This window comes from Coregonus clupeaformis, chromosome 29 (genome assembly GCF_020615455.1).
Source record: "Coregonus clupeaformis isolate EN_2021a chromosome 29, ASM2061545v1, whole genome shotgun sequence".
NCBI classification, from domain to species: Eukaryota; Metazoa; Chordata; class Actinopteri; order Salmoniformes; family Salmonidae; genus Coregonus; species Coregonus clupeaformis.
Genome location: NC_059220.1, coordinates 22,494,099 through 22,511,694, shown reverse-complemented (window position 1 = coordinate 22,511,694; position 17,596 = coordinate 22,494,099). Strand labels below are relative to the sequence as shown.

General features: G+C 43.0%; 1 protein-coding gene and 1 pseudogene across 4 annotated transcripts in view; one reads left to right on the top strand and one right to left on the bottom strand.

Annotated features, from left to right (window-relative positions):
- Positions 1–14,919, top strand: part of LOC121544857 (receptor expression-enhancing protein 1-like) — a 26,107-nt gene extending 11,188 nt beyond the window's left edge. Inside the window, exons 7-9 of one of the 4 annotated variants that reach the window (XM_041855068.2) lie at positions 5,144–5,412; positions 6,099–6,220; positions 14,834–14,919. In XM_041855068.2, coding sequence (XP_041711002.1) covers positions 5,144–5,412; positions 6,099–6,173 — 344 coding nt within the window. In that variant the 3' untranslated portion in view covers positions 6,174–6,220; positions 14,834–14,919. Of the gene's footprint in view, positions 1–5,143; positions 5,413–6,098; positions 6,881–14,833 lie in introns of those variants that run through there. The other 3 variants (XR_005996161.2, XM_041855067.2, XM_041855069.2) reach the window with 3 other exon arrangements.
- LOC121544858 lies at positions 13,096–17,596 on the bottom strand (annotated as a pseudogene).

Sequence of the window (17,596 nt, the reverse complement as noted above, 5' to 3'; positions counted from 1 at the left end):
TGCTGACAGGACAGTGGAGTCAGAGAGATCGAGAAGGGGAGGGGTTTGCCTCTTCATCAACAACTGGTGTGCTGACTCAAGCGTGGTGGAAGTGTCGACCCATTGTTCACCCGTCTTGGAATACCTGATGGTCAAATTCCGACCCTTTTTTCTCCAGAGGGACTTTTCAGCTGTTATCGTGACTGTTGTATACTTTCCACCTCAGGACAAGAAAAATAACAAGCTGGCACTTAACGAACTGTACGAGGCTATAAACAAGCAGGAAAACGTACATCTGGAGGCTGCTTTTCTGGTTGCCGGTGATTTTAACTCAGCGTCATTAAGACAAAAGATGCCTAACTTCCATCAACATGTCTCCTTCACCACTAGGGTGGTGAAGTCCTAGACCACTGTTATTCTACCCACAAGAAAGCATACAAGGCCCTCCCTCTTCCGCTATTCAGCAAATCAGATCATGACTCCGTACTCCTGCTTTCTGTTTACAAGCAGAAGCTCAAACTGGAAGTACCCGTGACTTGCTCTGTTGAGAAATGGTCACCAGAATCAGAGGTTATGCTACAGGACTGCTTTGCTAGCGCTGATTGGAATATGTTTCGCGACTCGCCAATAACATTGACAAGCTAACCACCTCTGTAATCGGCTTCATTAGGAAATGCATCTGTGACGTTGTCCCCACAGTAAAGGTTCGCTGCTTCCCATATCAAAAGGCCTGGATTAACACAGAGGTTGGCGCTAAACTAAAGGACAGGGCTACCGCACATAGGGCTATTGCAGACAACCCCAAGGCTACGGTTGAGGACAGGAACAAGTACAAGCAGTCCCGCTATGACCTCCGCAGAGTCATCAAACGAGCAAAAGGACAATATAGGAATAAGATGGAATCATATTACATAGGCTTCGCCGCCCGTCGCATGTGGCAGGAGCTACAGTCCATTACGGATTACAAAGGACGACCCAGCCGTGATCTGCCCAATGATGCCTCTACCAGACGAACTCAATACATTTTATGCATGCTCGACAATAACAACCTCGTGCCGAGTGTAAGGGCTGCCACCGACCCAGAGGACTGGGTAATCTCACTCTCCGAGGCCAACGTGAGTAAAATCTTTAATCACATCAACACCCGTAAGGCTGCGGGGCCCAACAGTATTCCAGGGAGCCTTCTCAGAGCATGCGCAGAACAGCTGGTGTGCATATTCACGGTAATTTTCTACCTCTCCTTGTCCCAGTCTGTAATCTCCACGTTTTAAGATGTCCACCATCATTCCTGTTCCCAAGAACTCTAAGGCTTCATGCCACAATGACTACCTCCCTGTAACACTCACATTGGTAATCATGAAGTGCTTTGAGAGGCTGGTTATGGCACACATCAAATCCATCATCCCAGACACCCTAGACACACTGCAATTTGCATACCGCCCCAACAGATCCATAGACGATGCAATCACAACGGTGGTAGGCCTGATCACAGGCGACGATGAGACAGCCTACATGGAGGAGGTCAGTGACCTGGCAGTATGGTGCCAGAACAACAACCTCTCCCTCAACATCAGTAAGACCAAGGAGCTGATCATGGACTACAGGAAACGGAGGGGTGAGCATGCCCCCATCCACATCGATGGGCTGCAGTGGAACAGGTCGAGAGCTTCAAGTTCCTCGGTGTCCAAATCATTAAGGACTTACAGTGCCTTCGGAAAGTATTCAGACCCCTTGTCTTTTTCCACATTTTGTTACGTTACAGCCTTATTCTAAAATTAAATTAAATAAACAAAAATCCTCAACAATCTACACACAATACCCCATAATGACAAAGCATAATAAAAATAAAAAACAAAAATACCATATTTACATAAGTATTCAGCCACTTTGCTATGAGACTCAAAATTTAGCTCAGGTACATCCTGTTTCCATTGATCATCCTTGAGATGTTTCAACAACTTGATTGGAGTCCACCTGTGGTAAATTCAATTGATTGGACATGATTTGGAAAGGCACACACCTGTCTATATAAGGTCCCACAGTTGACAGTGCATGTCAGAGCAAAAACCAAGGCATGAGGTCGAAGGAATTGTCCGTAGAGCTCCGAGACAGGATTGTGTCGAGGCACAGATCTGGGGAAGGGTACCAAAAAATGTCTGCAGCATTGAAGGTCCCCAAGAACACGGTGGCGTCCATCATTCTTAAATGGAAGATGTTTGGAACCACCAAGACTCTTGCTAGAGCTGGCCGCCCGGCCAAACTGAGCAATCGGGGGAGAAGGGCCTTGGTCAGGGAGGTGACCAAGAACCTGATGGTCACTCTGACAGAGCTCCAGAGTTCCTCTGTGGAGATGGGAGAACCTTCCAGAAGGACAACCATCTCTGCATCACTCCACCAATCAGGCCTTTATGTTAGAGAGGCCAGAAGGAAGCCACTCCTCAGTAAAAAACACATGACAGCCCGCTTGGAGTTTGCCTTAAGGCACCTAAAGACTCTCAGACCATGAGAAAGAAGATTCTCTGGTCTGATGAAACCAAGATTGAACTCTTTGGCCTGAATGCCAAGCGTCACGTGTGGAGGAAACTTGGCATCATCCCTACAGTGAAGCATGGTGGTGGCAGCATCATGCTCTGGGGATGTTTTTCAGCGGCAGGGACTGGGAGACTAGTCAGAATGAACAGAGAAAAGATCCTTAATGAAAACCTTCTCCAGACCGCTCAGGAACCTCAGACTAGGGTGAAGGTTCACCTTCCAAAAGGACAACGACCCTAAGCACACAGCCAAGACAACGCAGGAGTGGCTTCGGGACAAGTCTCTGAATGTCCTTGAGTGGCCCAGCCAGAGTCCGGACTTGAACCCAATCAAACATCTCTGGAGAGACCTGAAAATAGCTGTGCAGCAACATTCCCCATTCAACCTGACAGCTTGAGAGGATCTGCAGAGAAGAATGGAAGAAACTCCCCAAATACAGGTGTGCCAAGTATGTAGCGTCATACCCAAGAAGACTCAATGCTGTAATCGCTGCCAAAGGTGCTTCAACAAAGTACTGAGTAAAGGGTCTGAATACTTATGTAAATGTGACATTTCAGTTATTTCTTTTTTATAAATTAGCAAACATTTCTAAAAACCTATTTTTGGTTTGTCATTATGGGATATTGTGTGTAGATTGATGAGGAAAAAAAACAATTAAATCAATTTTAGAATAAGGCTGTAATGTAACAAAATGTGGAAAAAGTCAAGGGGTCTGAATACTTTCAGAAGGCACTGTAAAATGGTCCACATACACACAGCGCCTCTTCCCCCTCAGGAGGTTAAAAAGGTTTGGTATGGGCAATCAAATCCTCAAAAAAGTTATATAGCTGTACCACTGAGAGCATCTTGACTGGCTGGATCACTGCTTGATATGGCAATAGCACCACCCTCGGTCGCATGGTGCTACAGAGGGTGGTGCGGACAGCCTAGTATATCACTGGGGCCGAGCTCCCTGCCATCCAGGACCTCTATATCAGTCCGTGTGAAAGGAAGACCCAGAAAATCGTTAAATACTCCAACCACCGGTGCATCAAGTCTGACACCAAGAGGCTCCTGAACAGCTTCAATCCCCAAGCCATGAGACTGCTAAATAGCTAACTAAATAGCTAACAAAATGGCTACACGGACTATCTGAGTTGACCCTTGTATTTTATTTCAATTTTTCTCTATGCACACTCACAGGGCCCTACACATTCACGCACACTGACACTCCAACACACACAAACACTCACTTCATAATTTTCTCACTCACACATAATATGCAAATACATTTATACTGACTCTATACACACACCCACTCACATACAATCATCATATACGCTGCTGCTACTCTATTTATTATATATGCTGATGCCTAGTCACCTTAACCCTATACATATCTACCTCTATCACTCCAGTATTCCTGCACACTGTAAATATGGTACTGGAACTGACTGACCCTGTATATAGTATGCTTACTTACTTTCTCATGTTCTTCTTATTTCTAATTTTTATTTATTGTGTGTTTTTGTTCTACCTTATGTTATTTTTAGTATTACATTGTTATTGCTTACTGCATTGTTGGGTTTAGAGCTTGCAAGAAAGGCATTTCACTGTACTTGTGCATGTGACATTAAAACTTGAAAACTATCATATGGCCTCCTTCCTGTTTAAGCCTGCAGATAATAGTTCTGTAAGATGACTTTCCTGAGTCCCCCTAACCCCACATCTCCCTTCCTGTTTGTGACGCTCTCTGACTGCAGGTCAGTCTCCATAGGGCTGCCAGGGAGGCTCTCAACCCATCTAGGAATGTTTAACTTTTAGATGTTATCATTGAATGACCACATCCTGCTCTCCAGTGGCCAGACTCATTCAATGTTTCATGTCTTGTCATTATACAGTATGTGTTGTACAGTCCAAAGTTTCTTTGAGATTCACTTTGTTTGGATTGATTAGTCTATTTTCCAAGAGGTTATTGAGTGTCACAAAGGTGAAAAGGAATGCTTTTGCACCATGGCTCTGTTAACATGATTTTTTTTTAAAGCACTAATATTGTGGATAACTGTAACTGTAAGTGGCTGTACTGTGTGGATGATTAACACATTTTTTAAAATGTGTTAACTTACCACACACTTATTGTGCAATAATTACAATGTGATTATCTGATTTCAGAACAACATGATATTATCTGATAAGTCCACAAGCATCCTTTATACTGAAAGAGCAGGGTAATGAAAGGCTATTTTGGCCTTTTGATTGCTGCTTGCATGGCAAATTGAATGATAAGATAGAAATCCAGTGTACTGAACATAATTCTGCAGAGACTTAATGAAGGGCCCTGAAGAGTAGTCCTCATCCTAATGGCATAGGTATGCTTGTTTGCCCTGTGAGAGACGGTATTCCATTTCTTTCAGCATTATTTTAGTTCTTATTCCCCTGCCTGCACACATGGTCAGATGATGTCTGCTCCCTTGGTCTGTGTAGAGAACAACAACCCTACTCTGCCCCATAGTAAACTGAACTCATAACAACCTCAGTGTAATGAAATGAGCTACATCACTTCAATAATTATAGTACATTTCACTGCAGATTTCAGCATACTTTCTGATGCGTGTCTGTAATTATTTTTACCACGGTCATTCTCATGGTGCAGGGCAGGATTTTGACATGACTGAATATGAGGTGCTGAGCTTCGATCAGTGTGACACCAAGGAGCCACTGTCCCACCCTATTACGCCCCCCGAACCCATGACTGAACCCACACCCACTCCTTCGCCCTCTCTGACCCCCCAGCCCGCTCTACCCTCTCCACCTCCATCCCCTGCACCCCCAGCAACAGAGCAGACTGAGGACATGGGGAGAGGGGGGGAAACATCCACAAGCTCCCCACAGCTCAGGTTGATTAAGAGGAAGGCACCTGAGGTACTCCTTTAAACTGGCTGGCCTACTGGCGCATGGTTCTAACTGCTACTGGACTGTGGTGACTAACACACCGAGTCACTCATTCTTACTTGGCTACTTCTAACTGGGTTCTTTTTGCATTGCACGGTATCATTGCAAAAATGAGGACGGCAGATAATTGTTTTGCTGGAATTTGTTGTACTGTTATGATACACATTTGTTTATAATATGTATTTGAGTTTTAGTGGACTGACAAATGTGTGTAAATTGGTGTTATTTTGCAGTAATGTTTCACTGCTGATATGACTTTGCTGTGAATTGCAATGGTTATGGAAGTATTGATTTGATTGCATTTATTATTTCCCACACTAGAAAACAAGCTGAAACAGGCATCTGAAAACAACATTCCAGGATTGCTTTCTTAACCATGTGTCAAATCATATTTTCATAATGTAATGAGTGTTTATCTTGTCCCCGAACTGAATTTAGAGATATACAGAGCATGTTTTTGTGCCACATCGGACAAACAAGACAAACATTGTCAGACCACAAACCAGGAATAATATGGCATTTACTGCTTTCAGAACAGTTATGGTTAATCAGTTACTGCTTTCAGAACAGTTATGGTTAATCAGTTACTGCTTTCAGAACAGTTATGGTTAATCAGTGCTCCATTTATCTTTTTTTATATCTCTCTCTCTTTCTAGCCTCCTCCTAGAGTCTTAAGGCCTCTCACAAGATTCAGGAGTGCCCAGCTGTCTTCAAACAGAGAAGCCATGTGATATTCTGTGAACGCTCCCAAGACTGCTTTAGCTGCGAGGAGAAGAGGGTAAATAAGGAAATGTGGCCAAAAGCTAAATGTATAAAACAGCCTTGTTTTAGAATAAGGAAACCAAAGTGACTTGTGAAAGTGTACACACCCCTTGCACAGTATTCACATTTTGTTGCCTTAAAATTGTATCTAAAAAGGGATAAAAAAATAAATAATTCTGCGGATCTACAAAACCTATTACACATTTTCAAAGTGAAAGAAAGTTATTATTATTTCAATTGGTTTTATTGGTTTTTAAAAGTAGATAATCAACAGTAACAAAACATAAATACAGCAACAAGTTACATTGGTACTATCCAATGCAACAGCTGTTGGACAATACAAATTATAATAAGAAAATAAAATAAGAAAAATACTATATAAGTAAGTTCATAACATCCCTTACTCAATTTAGGATGGGCCATAACATCCCTAACCCAGTGAGCATGCGATGGCGGGGAATCTGACTTCCATTTAAAAAGAATAAGTGGGCGGGCCAGAAGGAACGAGAAGGCTATGGCCTCTGCTTGGGTGTTACAGAAAGTAAGCCCTTCGGGGGCTACCCCGAAAATAGCGACAGAGGGATCTGGGGCAATTTCCTTATTGTATATACAGTTGAAGTCGGAAGTTTACATACACCTTAGCCAAATACATTTAAACTCAGTTTTTCCACAATTCCTGACATTTAATCCTGATAAAAATTCCCTGTCTTAGGTCAGTTAGGATCACAACTTTATTTTAAGAATGTGAAATGTCAGAATAATAGTAGAGAGAATGATTTATTTCAGCTTTTATTTCTTTCATCACATTCCCAGTGGGTCAGAAGTTTACATACTGTCACGATCGTTTACGGACGAGAAGGACCAAGGCGCAGCGTGATATGCATTCATATTTATTTACGTACTGAACACACGACAAAACAACGAAACGAAACGTGAAGTCCAAGGTAGACAAAAAACATACCTCACACGGAACAAGATCCCACAACTAACAGGTGCCAAAAGGCTGCCTAAGTATGGTCCCCAATCAGAGACAACAAGCTACAGCTGCCTCTGATTGGGAACCACCCCGGCCAACATAGATCTGCACATGCTAGATCTAAAACATAGAAATCAACATAGCAACACACAACATGGAAAATACACACCCTGACTCAACAAATACAAGTCCTCAGAGTCAGGGCGTGACAGTACCCCCCCCCAAAGGTGCGGACTCCGACCGCGCCACATAAACATAACAGGGTAGGGGCCGGGTGGGCATTCCACCTCGGAGGCGGATCCGGCTCCGGGCGTGACCACCACCCATTATCCGCCTCCCTGTTGCGCCCCTGGTCTGGTCTGGAACCGCTGACTGGAGCTGGACCCGACGACGGTGGATCGAACTGCTCTGGCTCCAGAGTGGAGCCGCTGACCGGAGCTGGATCAGGCACCGGTGGAGCGGACTGCTCTGGCTCCGGAGTGGAGCCGCTGACCGGAGCTGGACTGGACCCCGGTGGAGCAGATTGCTCTGGCTCCGGAGTGGAGCAGCTGACCGGTGCCGGACCAGGCACCGGTGGAACAGGCACGGGCCGTGCCGGACAGGACACACGCACCACTGGCTTGGTGCGGGGAGTAGGAACGGGCCGGACCTGGCTGATGACACGGACCCCTGGCTTGGTGCGGGGAGCAGGAACGGGCCGGACTGGGCTGACGACGCGCACCACTGGCTTGGTGCGAGGGGCAGGAACAGGCCGGGCCGGGCTGGCGACGCGCACCACTGGCTTGGTGCGAGGAGCAGGAACAGGCCATACCAGACTGGCGACACGCACCACTGGCCTGGTGAACACACGACAAAACAACAAATGAAACGTGAAGTCCAAGGTAGACAAAAAACATACCTCACACAGAACAAGATCCCACAACTAACAGGTACCAAAAGGCTGCCTAAGTATGGTCCCGAATCAGAGACAACGAGCTACAGCTGCCTCTGATTGGGAACCACCCCGGCCAACATAGATCTGCACATGCTAGATCTAAAACATAGAAATCAACATAGCAACACACAACATGGAAAATACACACCCTGACTCAACAGAGTCCTCAGAGTCAGGGCGTGACACATACACTCAATTAGCATTGCCTTTAAATTGTTTAACTTGGGTCAAACGTTTCGGGTAGCCTTCCACAAGCTTCCCACAATAAGTTGGGTGAATTTTGGCCCATTCCTCCTGACAGAGCTGGTGTAACTGAGTCAGGTTTGTAGGCATCCTTGCTCACACACGCTTTTTCAGTTCTGTCCACAAATTTTCTATAGGTTTGAGGTCAGGGCTTTGTGATGGCCACTCCAATAACTTGACTTTGTTGTCCATTTTTCCACAACTTTGGAAGTATGCTTGGGGTCATTGTCCATTTGGAAGACCCATTTGCGACCAAGCTTTAACTTCCTGACTGATGTCTTGAGATGTTGCTTCAATATATCCACATAATTTTCCTTCCTCATGATGCCATCTATTTTGTGAAGTGCACCAGTCCCTCCTGCAGCAAAGCACCCCCACAACATGATGCTGCCACCCCCGTTCTTCACGGTTGGGATGGTGTTCTTCGGCTTGCAAGCACCCCCTTTTTCCTCCAAACATAACGATGGTCATTATGGCCAAACCGTTCTATTTTTGTTTAATCAGGCCAGAGGACATTTCTCCAAAAAGTACAATCTTTGTCCCCATGTGCAGTTGCAAACCGTAGTCTGGCTTTTTATGGCGATTCCTTGCTGAGCGGCCTTTCAGGTTATGTCGATAAAGGACTCGTTTTACTGTTGATATAGATACTTTTGTACCTGTTTCCTCCAGCATCTTCACAAGGTCCTTTGCTGTTGTTCTGGGATTGATTTGCAATTTTCGCACCAAAGTACGTTCATCTCTAGGAGACAGAACACGTCTCCTTCCTGAGCGGTATGACGGCTGCTTGGTCCCATGGTGTTTAAACTTGAACCAGACTTGTGGAGGTCTACAATGTTTTTTCTGAGGTCTTGGCTGATTTCTTTTGATTTTCCCATGATGTCAAGCAAAGAGGCACTGAGTTTGAAGGTAGGCCTTGAAATACATCCACAGGTACAACTCCAATTGACTCAAATGATGTCAATTAGCTTATCAGAAGCTTCTAAAGCCATGACATCATTTTCTGGAATTTTCCAAGCTGTTTAAAGGCACAGTCAACTTTGTGTATGTAAACTTCTGACCCAAAGGAATTGTGATACAGTGAATTATAAGTGAAATAATCTGTCTGTAAACAATTGTTGGAAAAATTACTTGTGTCATGCACAAAGTAGATGTCCTAACCGACTTGCCAAAACTATAGTTTGTTAACAAGACATTTGTGGAGTGGTTGAAAAATGAGTTTTAATGACTCCAACCTAAGTGTATGTAAACATCCAACTTCAACTGTATATGAGAAAGTCTCAAAGATAGAGGACCAGAATGGAACTAGTGTCGGGCATGACCAGTACATGTGATACAGAGTGGCGGGTGCCTGATGACATCTAGAGCAGGTTGGGTCTATATCTGGATACAATCTGGCAAGTCTACTCCTGCAAAAGTGTAGGCGATTAAATACTTTAAACTGTAGTAACCCAGGATTGCAGAATGCAGGTGATATCGGAGATCTCGCTTCCAAACTCTTCCTCCCATGAACACTTTACATGGTCAAGAGTGGGGCATGCAATATTCTGAATAATGTCATACAGCATAGAAATGTGTCCCTTTACTTAGGGATCCAGGTTCAAACATTCATCAAGCCAGCTGGTGGGTGGGAGAGACGGGAAAATATTTTTTGTAAAGTTGTGTATCTGCAGGTACCTGAAGAAATGTGTCTGGGGTACTGTGCTCTCTAACTAGATGTTCAAAGAGAATAAATACACGGTCATGGAAAAGGTCTGTTACTCGTCAATCCTTTCTGAAACCATAGCTGGAAGGCTGTGTCTATGTGGTAGGGTGTGAAAAGTGGGTTGGAAATAAAAGGCATGGATGAGATCGCTTGTCTATGTCCAAAGTGGATCCTAAACTGAGACCATACACTTAGAAAAAAAGTTTCCATAAGGGTTCTTCGGCTGTCCCCATAGGATAACCCTTTTTGGTTCCAGGTAGAACCATTTTTGGTAGTAATGGAAGAAATTGGGTAGGGCAAGACCCACCTCTCCTTTTTGTCTTTCGAAAAATGCTTTACGCAACCGTGGGATCTTTTTATTCCAAATGAAAGTAGGTATGTCTATCCAGTTCTTTAAAAAACGATTTTGCTATAAAGATAGGAATTGTTTGAAACAGATACAGGAATCTTGGCATGATGACCATCTTGACTCTGTGCGTGAGTGATATGGGGAGTGTCGACCAGCGATAGAGGTCCTGCTTGGCCTTCTCCAAGGCTGGCTTGAAATTTAAATTCAAGAGGTCTTTGAATATAGAAATGTTTCCTAATTAATAATAAATAAAAACCTGAGTTAATACTTGATGGAAGCACCTTTGTCAGCTATTACAGCTGTGAATCATTTGGAATACAATTCTACCAACTCTGCACTACTCATAGGGCTACATATGTCCGTTGTTTGTCAGAATTGCTCAAGCTCAGTACATTTGGTTAGGAATCATTGATGGAAAAAAACATTCAAACCTTGTCTCTGATTTTCAAGCAAATGTAAGTCAGGGTTGAGACTAGACCACTCAGGAACAGTCTCTTGGAAAGACATTCTGGTGTGTCTTTGGCATAAACATTTGTGTAATTGTGGTATTGTGGTGGAAGCATTATGCTATGGGCATGCTTGTCACCGGCAGGGAGTTTGTCAGGATCAAAAGAAATATGAAAGGAGCAAAGCCCAGGTAAAAAGTTAGAGGAAAACCCGTCTCAGTCTTCTGAAAACCTAACCCTTGGATAGAGTTGTAGTTTTCCATGGGACAATTACACACATTTTTATAACAAAGACACACAAGAATGGCTATCCAAGAGGTGTTGAGTGTTCATGAATAGTCCAATCTCCATCCTGACTTAAATCTGCTTAAATAATCAGACAATATTGCTGTCCATCAATGATTCCCAACCAAATGTACTGAGCTTGAGCAATTTGACAAAAACAATGGCTATATGTTGCTCTAAGAGTTGGTAGAATATTATTCTAAATGATTCAGAACTGTAATGGCTGCCAAAGTTGCTTAAACCAAGTATTAACTCTGGGGAATGAAGACATACGCAATCAGTACATCCTCATTCTGTACTTCTTAGTAATTTAGAAACATTTCTATAATTTTTCCTTCACTTTGAAAATGTGGAGTAGGTTGTGTAGATAGGAAAACAATCAAATTGAATCCCTTTTAGATTAAATTTTAAGGCAGCAAAATGTGACGACTGTGCAAGGGGTGTGTAGACTTTCACTAGCGACTGTAGTACATCTGGCACATACTGTAGTGTGAAGGAGACAGAGGGTGTGTGCCATCAAGGTAGCACACGAGTGGGTTCCATAGTGTACAGACATTTGGATTGATTAGTCGGTCATTGAATACTTTTTGTATGTATGTACAGTGTGTGTGTGTATTTGTCATTCAGATAGTTTTTTTTATATTATGTTTAGAGACAAATGCATGTATGTGTCTCTGGTCATGTGTCATAAAACAGAATGTATAGTCACTGAATCATTTTGTGGCTACTTGGTCACTGTTTGAGATGGAATCAGTCACCAGCAGAGTAGCAGGGTCAAATACTCAGTAATGAAGGATTTGACTCACTTGCCCTCTTTAGTTCACTGATCACCATGTTATAGATCATTACCAAAATGATTATTACATGGGATTAGTTAGTATTCAAATGAATAAATTGCTCTAAGTAGCAGAAATCATGACAATCAACTTTTCAATCTCGTTATGAATTATCTGGCATTTAAGTGTGTCATTCAATTGTTTTGTAAAAGTTTGTGTTACTCATGTCTTACAGGCATCACCATACATTTTAGTATTTTCAGGTTTAGCACACAAAACATACTTTGAAGTGTATAGCTATTGTATAACAAAAGATAGCCAGTGGCAAGGGCTATATACTCTGGTCCTTCTCCGAGTCTAAAAACACTGTGCAATACTCTGCTTTCACTGAGCAATTGTCAACTCACGGTTCTTACTTAAAACTCTACTTTTCTCAGTGTAGCCACAATTATCGACCTGTCTTTTCCCAGCCAATGTGAGAGAGGAATTTCTAATTCCTCTCTCACACCTGCCTATTGCCTATATCTGTGAGGGCATAGCAATTCCTATAGGCAGGTTCCTAACCTTCTGTAAATGACATGAATATTGGGAAAGTGTTTTTGCCAAAAGTAGTGAATGACATACCGTCTATGTCTTAAATGAACATTTCTGCACTGTAGGTATGTGAATTCACTTGGCTATTACACAATGCATCACTAAATCTTATGCTTGGTGTTTGGGCAGCATTTTCTTTTTTTGTTCACTGTTCTCAATACAGTAGCTTAAATTAGAAATGAAAGCTTCTCCTCAGGTACATGTGTTCAGTTTACACATCAAATTCAAACCCTTTCCGGTAGAAACATTTAGGTATAAACTTGTTTGCACATGGAATATCAGTAAGAGTTTCCTTCTAATTTGATTTTTTTGGGGGGATATAGGCTATTCATGAGCAGATATTTGACCTGTGGTAGAATTTTAAATCAATTTTTGAAAAATAAAGTGAATCATTGCCATCTAGCAGCTGGTAAAGGAAAGTCATCATTGCATGATGGGCTCCCGAGTGGCGCAGCGGTCTAAGGCACTGCATCTCAGTGCTTGAGGCGTCACTACAGACCCCCTCGTTCGATTCCAGGCTGTATTGGGAGTCCCATAGGGCAGCGCACAATTGGCCCAGCGTTGTAGGGGTTTGGCCGGTGTAGGCCGTCATTGTAAATAAGAATTTGTTCTTAACTGACTTGCCTAGTTAAATAAAGGTTAAATAAAATTAAAAAATGATGTTTGTTATTTAGTAAATATGAAAATGATTTACTTCACAGCATTGATTGGATTAGTGTGTAGTTATTTGCTTAATTGAATGCCTTGCTGATAACATTGATTCTGAAGTGTCTGAATATTATTTTCATTATTATTTTGAAACACTTTGTGACAAGGTCAGGAAAGTTCTTCTCATGGACAAATACATGTTTCTACAACCTAGATTCAAATAAATTGTTTGAGGAACATGTCTTATCTCTTTGGAATAAAAAGCCCACATTCCTCTCTTCTCTCTGATGGCCTCGGGGTAAAAAGTACCTTCTGGCAGGCCATAATCACTCACAATGCTCAAACATGATTGTGAATTTCAGAAAAAAAGATGTGAAAGACAGGAATGATGGTCTAAAATGACTGGTCATTAAAAGTGCTTTCTCTATCACAGGAGGTTGGTGGCACCTTAATTGAGAAGGACAGGCTCTTGGTAATGGCTGGAATGGAATAGGTGAAATAGTATCAAATACTTCAAACATGGTTTGATGCCATTCCATTCGTGCCGTTCCAGCCATTATTATGAGCCGTCCTCTCCTCAGCAGCCTCCACTGGTCTGTATCATCAGTATTTCTGTAGGTGAACTGATAACAGTCAATAAATGAGAATGTGCTGCTGTGGCTTATTTATTTTTTGTATTATATTTTAATAGGTAATACATTTAAACAAATATTTTAGATAATTGATTCAACGACTGCGACAAGACAATGATATTTCCAGCTGTACCATCACAACCTAAATCCATCTACGTGGGTGTGGTGGGGGGTGGGGGCTGTGTGGTGGGGGGTGGGGGCTGTGTGGTGTTACGATTCTGGAGACCGAAGGCCGTGTGGTGTTATGATTCTGGAGACCGAAGGCCGTGTGGGGTTATGATTCTGGAGACCGAAGGCCGTGTGGGGTTATGATTCTGGACAGTCAGATAGCTAGCAACAATGACAAGAAGCTGCCATGTGGGGAATAGTAGGTGGCTGGTTTCAGCTTGATGTATCATGTTATTGATAAAGTGTATTTTTTTAGGTGTTTTGACTCATGTCACGTCTATGCTAATATGGCTAAAATTCACTAGCTAACCAACAACTGTACCGGTGTATTTGAGAGAAGTGCTCATTGTGCACATTTATTTTCAAAAAATTTTTAGAGAGGAAATATAGTTTACATGTCAACAATCCTTTGATTCTAAGCCAACCCTGTCTGTTTTGCCCCAAGGGTTGCGCACACATCAGTTTTGTTGCTAAAGAAGCCACCGGCTATTAGACTTTTAGGTTCACGTTCATGGTATTTCTTGTAGGGATCATTGACAAACCAGTTCCCCCTCTTCCAGAATTTTGTGGTCATTTTGTCCAAGAGCTTGTTCTGTGTTTCGCTACAACACATGCTCCCTTAAACGCTTCTTTCTGGCAGGCAATTTCTTCCACAGTTTTGTCTTGTATCCAGCCTGTTGAGAACCAGCAGTGTCAATTCAAAGACAGAGGAGACACTGAGATAAGGTCATTTACACAACCTTTATGGTTTCAGAAACTAAGGAAAACATAGAATTAGAGACACTACATTACCTTGCGTCTAATCCATAGGCCACAGTGCAGCCGCATGAACCTCTTCACCACTGATTTCACAGACTTCCTCCTCCCCTTCTTCAGGCTGATGTACGTGAGGTTTCTGCTTGGCTGCTGGACCCGGCTGGGAATGAGAGGTGCAAGCCTGCAAGAACCAAGCCCCACCCAAATTAGTACAAATAAATTAAATAAAACCTTTCCAGTTTCATGTCATTCAAACAAACAAAGCCAGTGGATATGCCTGCCAACATCTTATTAATGGATTTTATTGATTCATCTTTCAAAGAAACAATTGAAACAAAAGCTAGGTAAACATGAATAGTAAAAAAAGCAAATTGCACTTAATGAATTGAATCTGCACAATAGAACTTGGTAGGTTGAATCTGATCAAGCTAAGCAGTACTATGCCATTCCAGCCCTCACCGTTGCAGGATGCTCTGTTGGGGTGTCTGGAAGGCTTTAGCAGACAGACAAGCCCATGCAGGGGTAGTAAGCACAGAACTCTGCACGGTTTGATTATGGATTATGGTGGAGAAGCGACATATCTGCTGCCCCCTGGCAAACAGAGTCAACGGCCTCAGCAAGCCTATCAATACAAGAGAAAGAAATTCCTAAAATTAGGGAAGCCATATAGCTACTTTTTTCACAGCTGATAACAGTTGCATATACAGGTAACTGCCAAACTAAACAAAACACTAACATAAAAGTGTCTTAATATGGTATTGGGCCACCATGAGCCAGAACAGCTTCAATGCACCTTGGCATAGATTCTACAAGTGTCTGAAACGCTACTGAAGGGATGTGACTCCCTTCTTCCAAAATAAATTCCATTATTTGAAGCTCTGTTGATGGTGGTGGAAAACGCTGTCTCAGGCACCGCTCCAAAATCTTCCATAAGTGTTTAATTGTGTTGAGATTTGGTGACAGACAGCCATGGCATATGGTTTACATTGTTTTCATGCTCATCAGACCACTCTTGGCCTGTGGATGGGGGCATTATCATCCTATGGGGGCATACATGACCCTAAACATGATGGGCATTTAGCCACTCTAGCATGATGGTGGAAAATGTGTTTCATAATGAAAGCACGCATATTTTCCCCGTTTTTTCCCACGCCTTCTCGCCATTAAAAAAAATTAAGGAGGATATCGAAGCCTATGCAGCCTGAATGGAGAATGTTTTAGGTACGAACTGGTCCACGAGGGATAAGAATGTATTGCCGACTGCATACAATGCGTTTGGACGGTAAGATGAAATGACTCAATATCGCCATCTGCTGGCCTTTAGGCTAGTGCGGTTTGTCCTTCTGCTGCTCGAAAGTTTAGACAAAATATACACAGGAAAGTATTGTTTAGACTTTTGTATGTGACTAGTTTCAGGAAACTAGGCATATGTCACACGTCACTACTTCATGGATGGCTGGCGTTTTGCAAGCTCCGCCCCAATTTAGCCATTTTGTGATTTTGTTGTTTATTTTTACTTTATTTTCATGAAATGTATCCGCTATTATTTCTTACAACAGACAAGAACTCTTGAACAACAGATCAGCAGTTACTTACCCCAATTCTGTCTTCTACTTCGACTCATCTGCCCTGGGCTCTCTCTGTAATTCCAACCTAATTTTCGGCCTACACAGAAGGAAACGCAGGCGTTTCAGAGGCAAGAGAGGGGGGATCCTGGTGAGATTAAGGCGAAGGGAAAACCGGCCACCTCTTTATAATGTACAGTCACTTGATAATAAGATGGATCCCCTCTGTTGGCGGATTTGCTACCAACGGGCCTCTCAGAACTGCAATATTCTTTGATTTTCAGAAACATGGCTCTCAGACAAGATACCCCCACGGCTATCCAACTCGATGGATTCTCCATTCACCTGGCGGACAGGACAGAGGAGTTGGGGAAATCGAGGGGGGGAAGTTTGCCTCTTCATCAACTCCAACTGGTGTGATAATTCCAGTGCGGTGGAAGTGTCGACCCACTGTTCACCCATCTTGGAATACCCGATGGTCAAATGACGACCCTTCTACCTCCCGAGGGAGTTGTTAGCTGTTATCGTGACTGCTGTATACATTCAACCTCAGGATTGCCTCTTCATCAACTCCAACTGGTGTGATAATTCCAGTGCGGTGGAAGTGTCGACCCACTGTTCACCCATCTTGGAATACCCGATGGTCAAATGACGACCCTTCTACCTCCCGAGGGAGTTGTTAGCTGTTATCGTGACTGCTGTATACATTCAACCTCAGGACAATCAAAATAACAAGCTGGCACTTAACGAACTGTACAAAGCTATAAACAAGCAGGAAAAACCCTAACACCAGAGGCTGCCTTTCTGGTTGCCAGCTATTTTAATTAGGCGTCACTAAGACACGTGATGCCCAACTCCCATCAACACGTCTCCAACGCCACTAGGGGCGATAAAAGTCCTAGACCACTGCTATTCTACCCACAAGCAACCATACAAGGCCTTTCCTCGTCTGCCATTCGGCAAATCAGATCATGAATCCGTACTCTTGCTTCCTGTTTACAAGCAGAAGCTGAAACAGGAAGTACCTGTGATTCACCAGAATCAGAGGTTATGCTACAGGACTCTTTTGCTAACACTGATTGGAATATGTTTTGAGACTCCACCAATAACAATGATGAGCTAACAACCTCCATCACCTGCTTCATTACCCACGGTGAGGGTTTGCTGCTTCCCCAATCAAAAGCCCTGGATGAACACAGAGGTTGGCGCTAAACTAAAGACCAGGGCTACCGTACACAGAGCTATTGTACATTTACATTTACATTTTAGTCATTTAGCAGAGCGACTTACAGTTAGTGAATACATCTTTTTTTATACT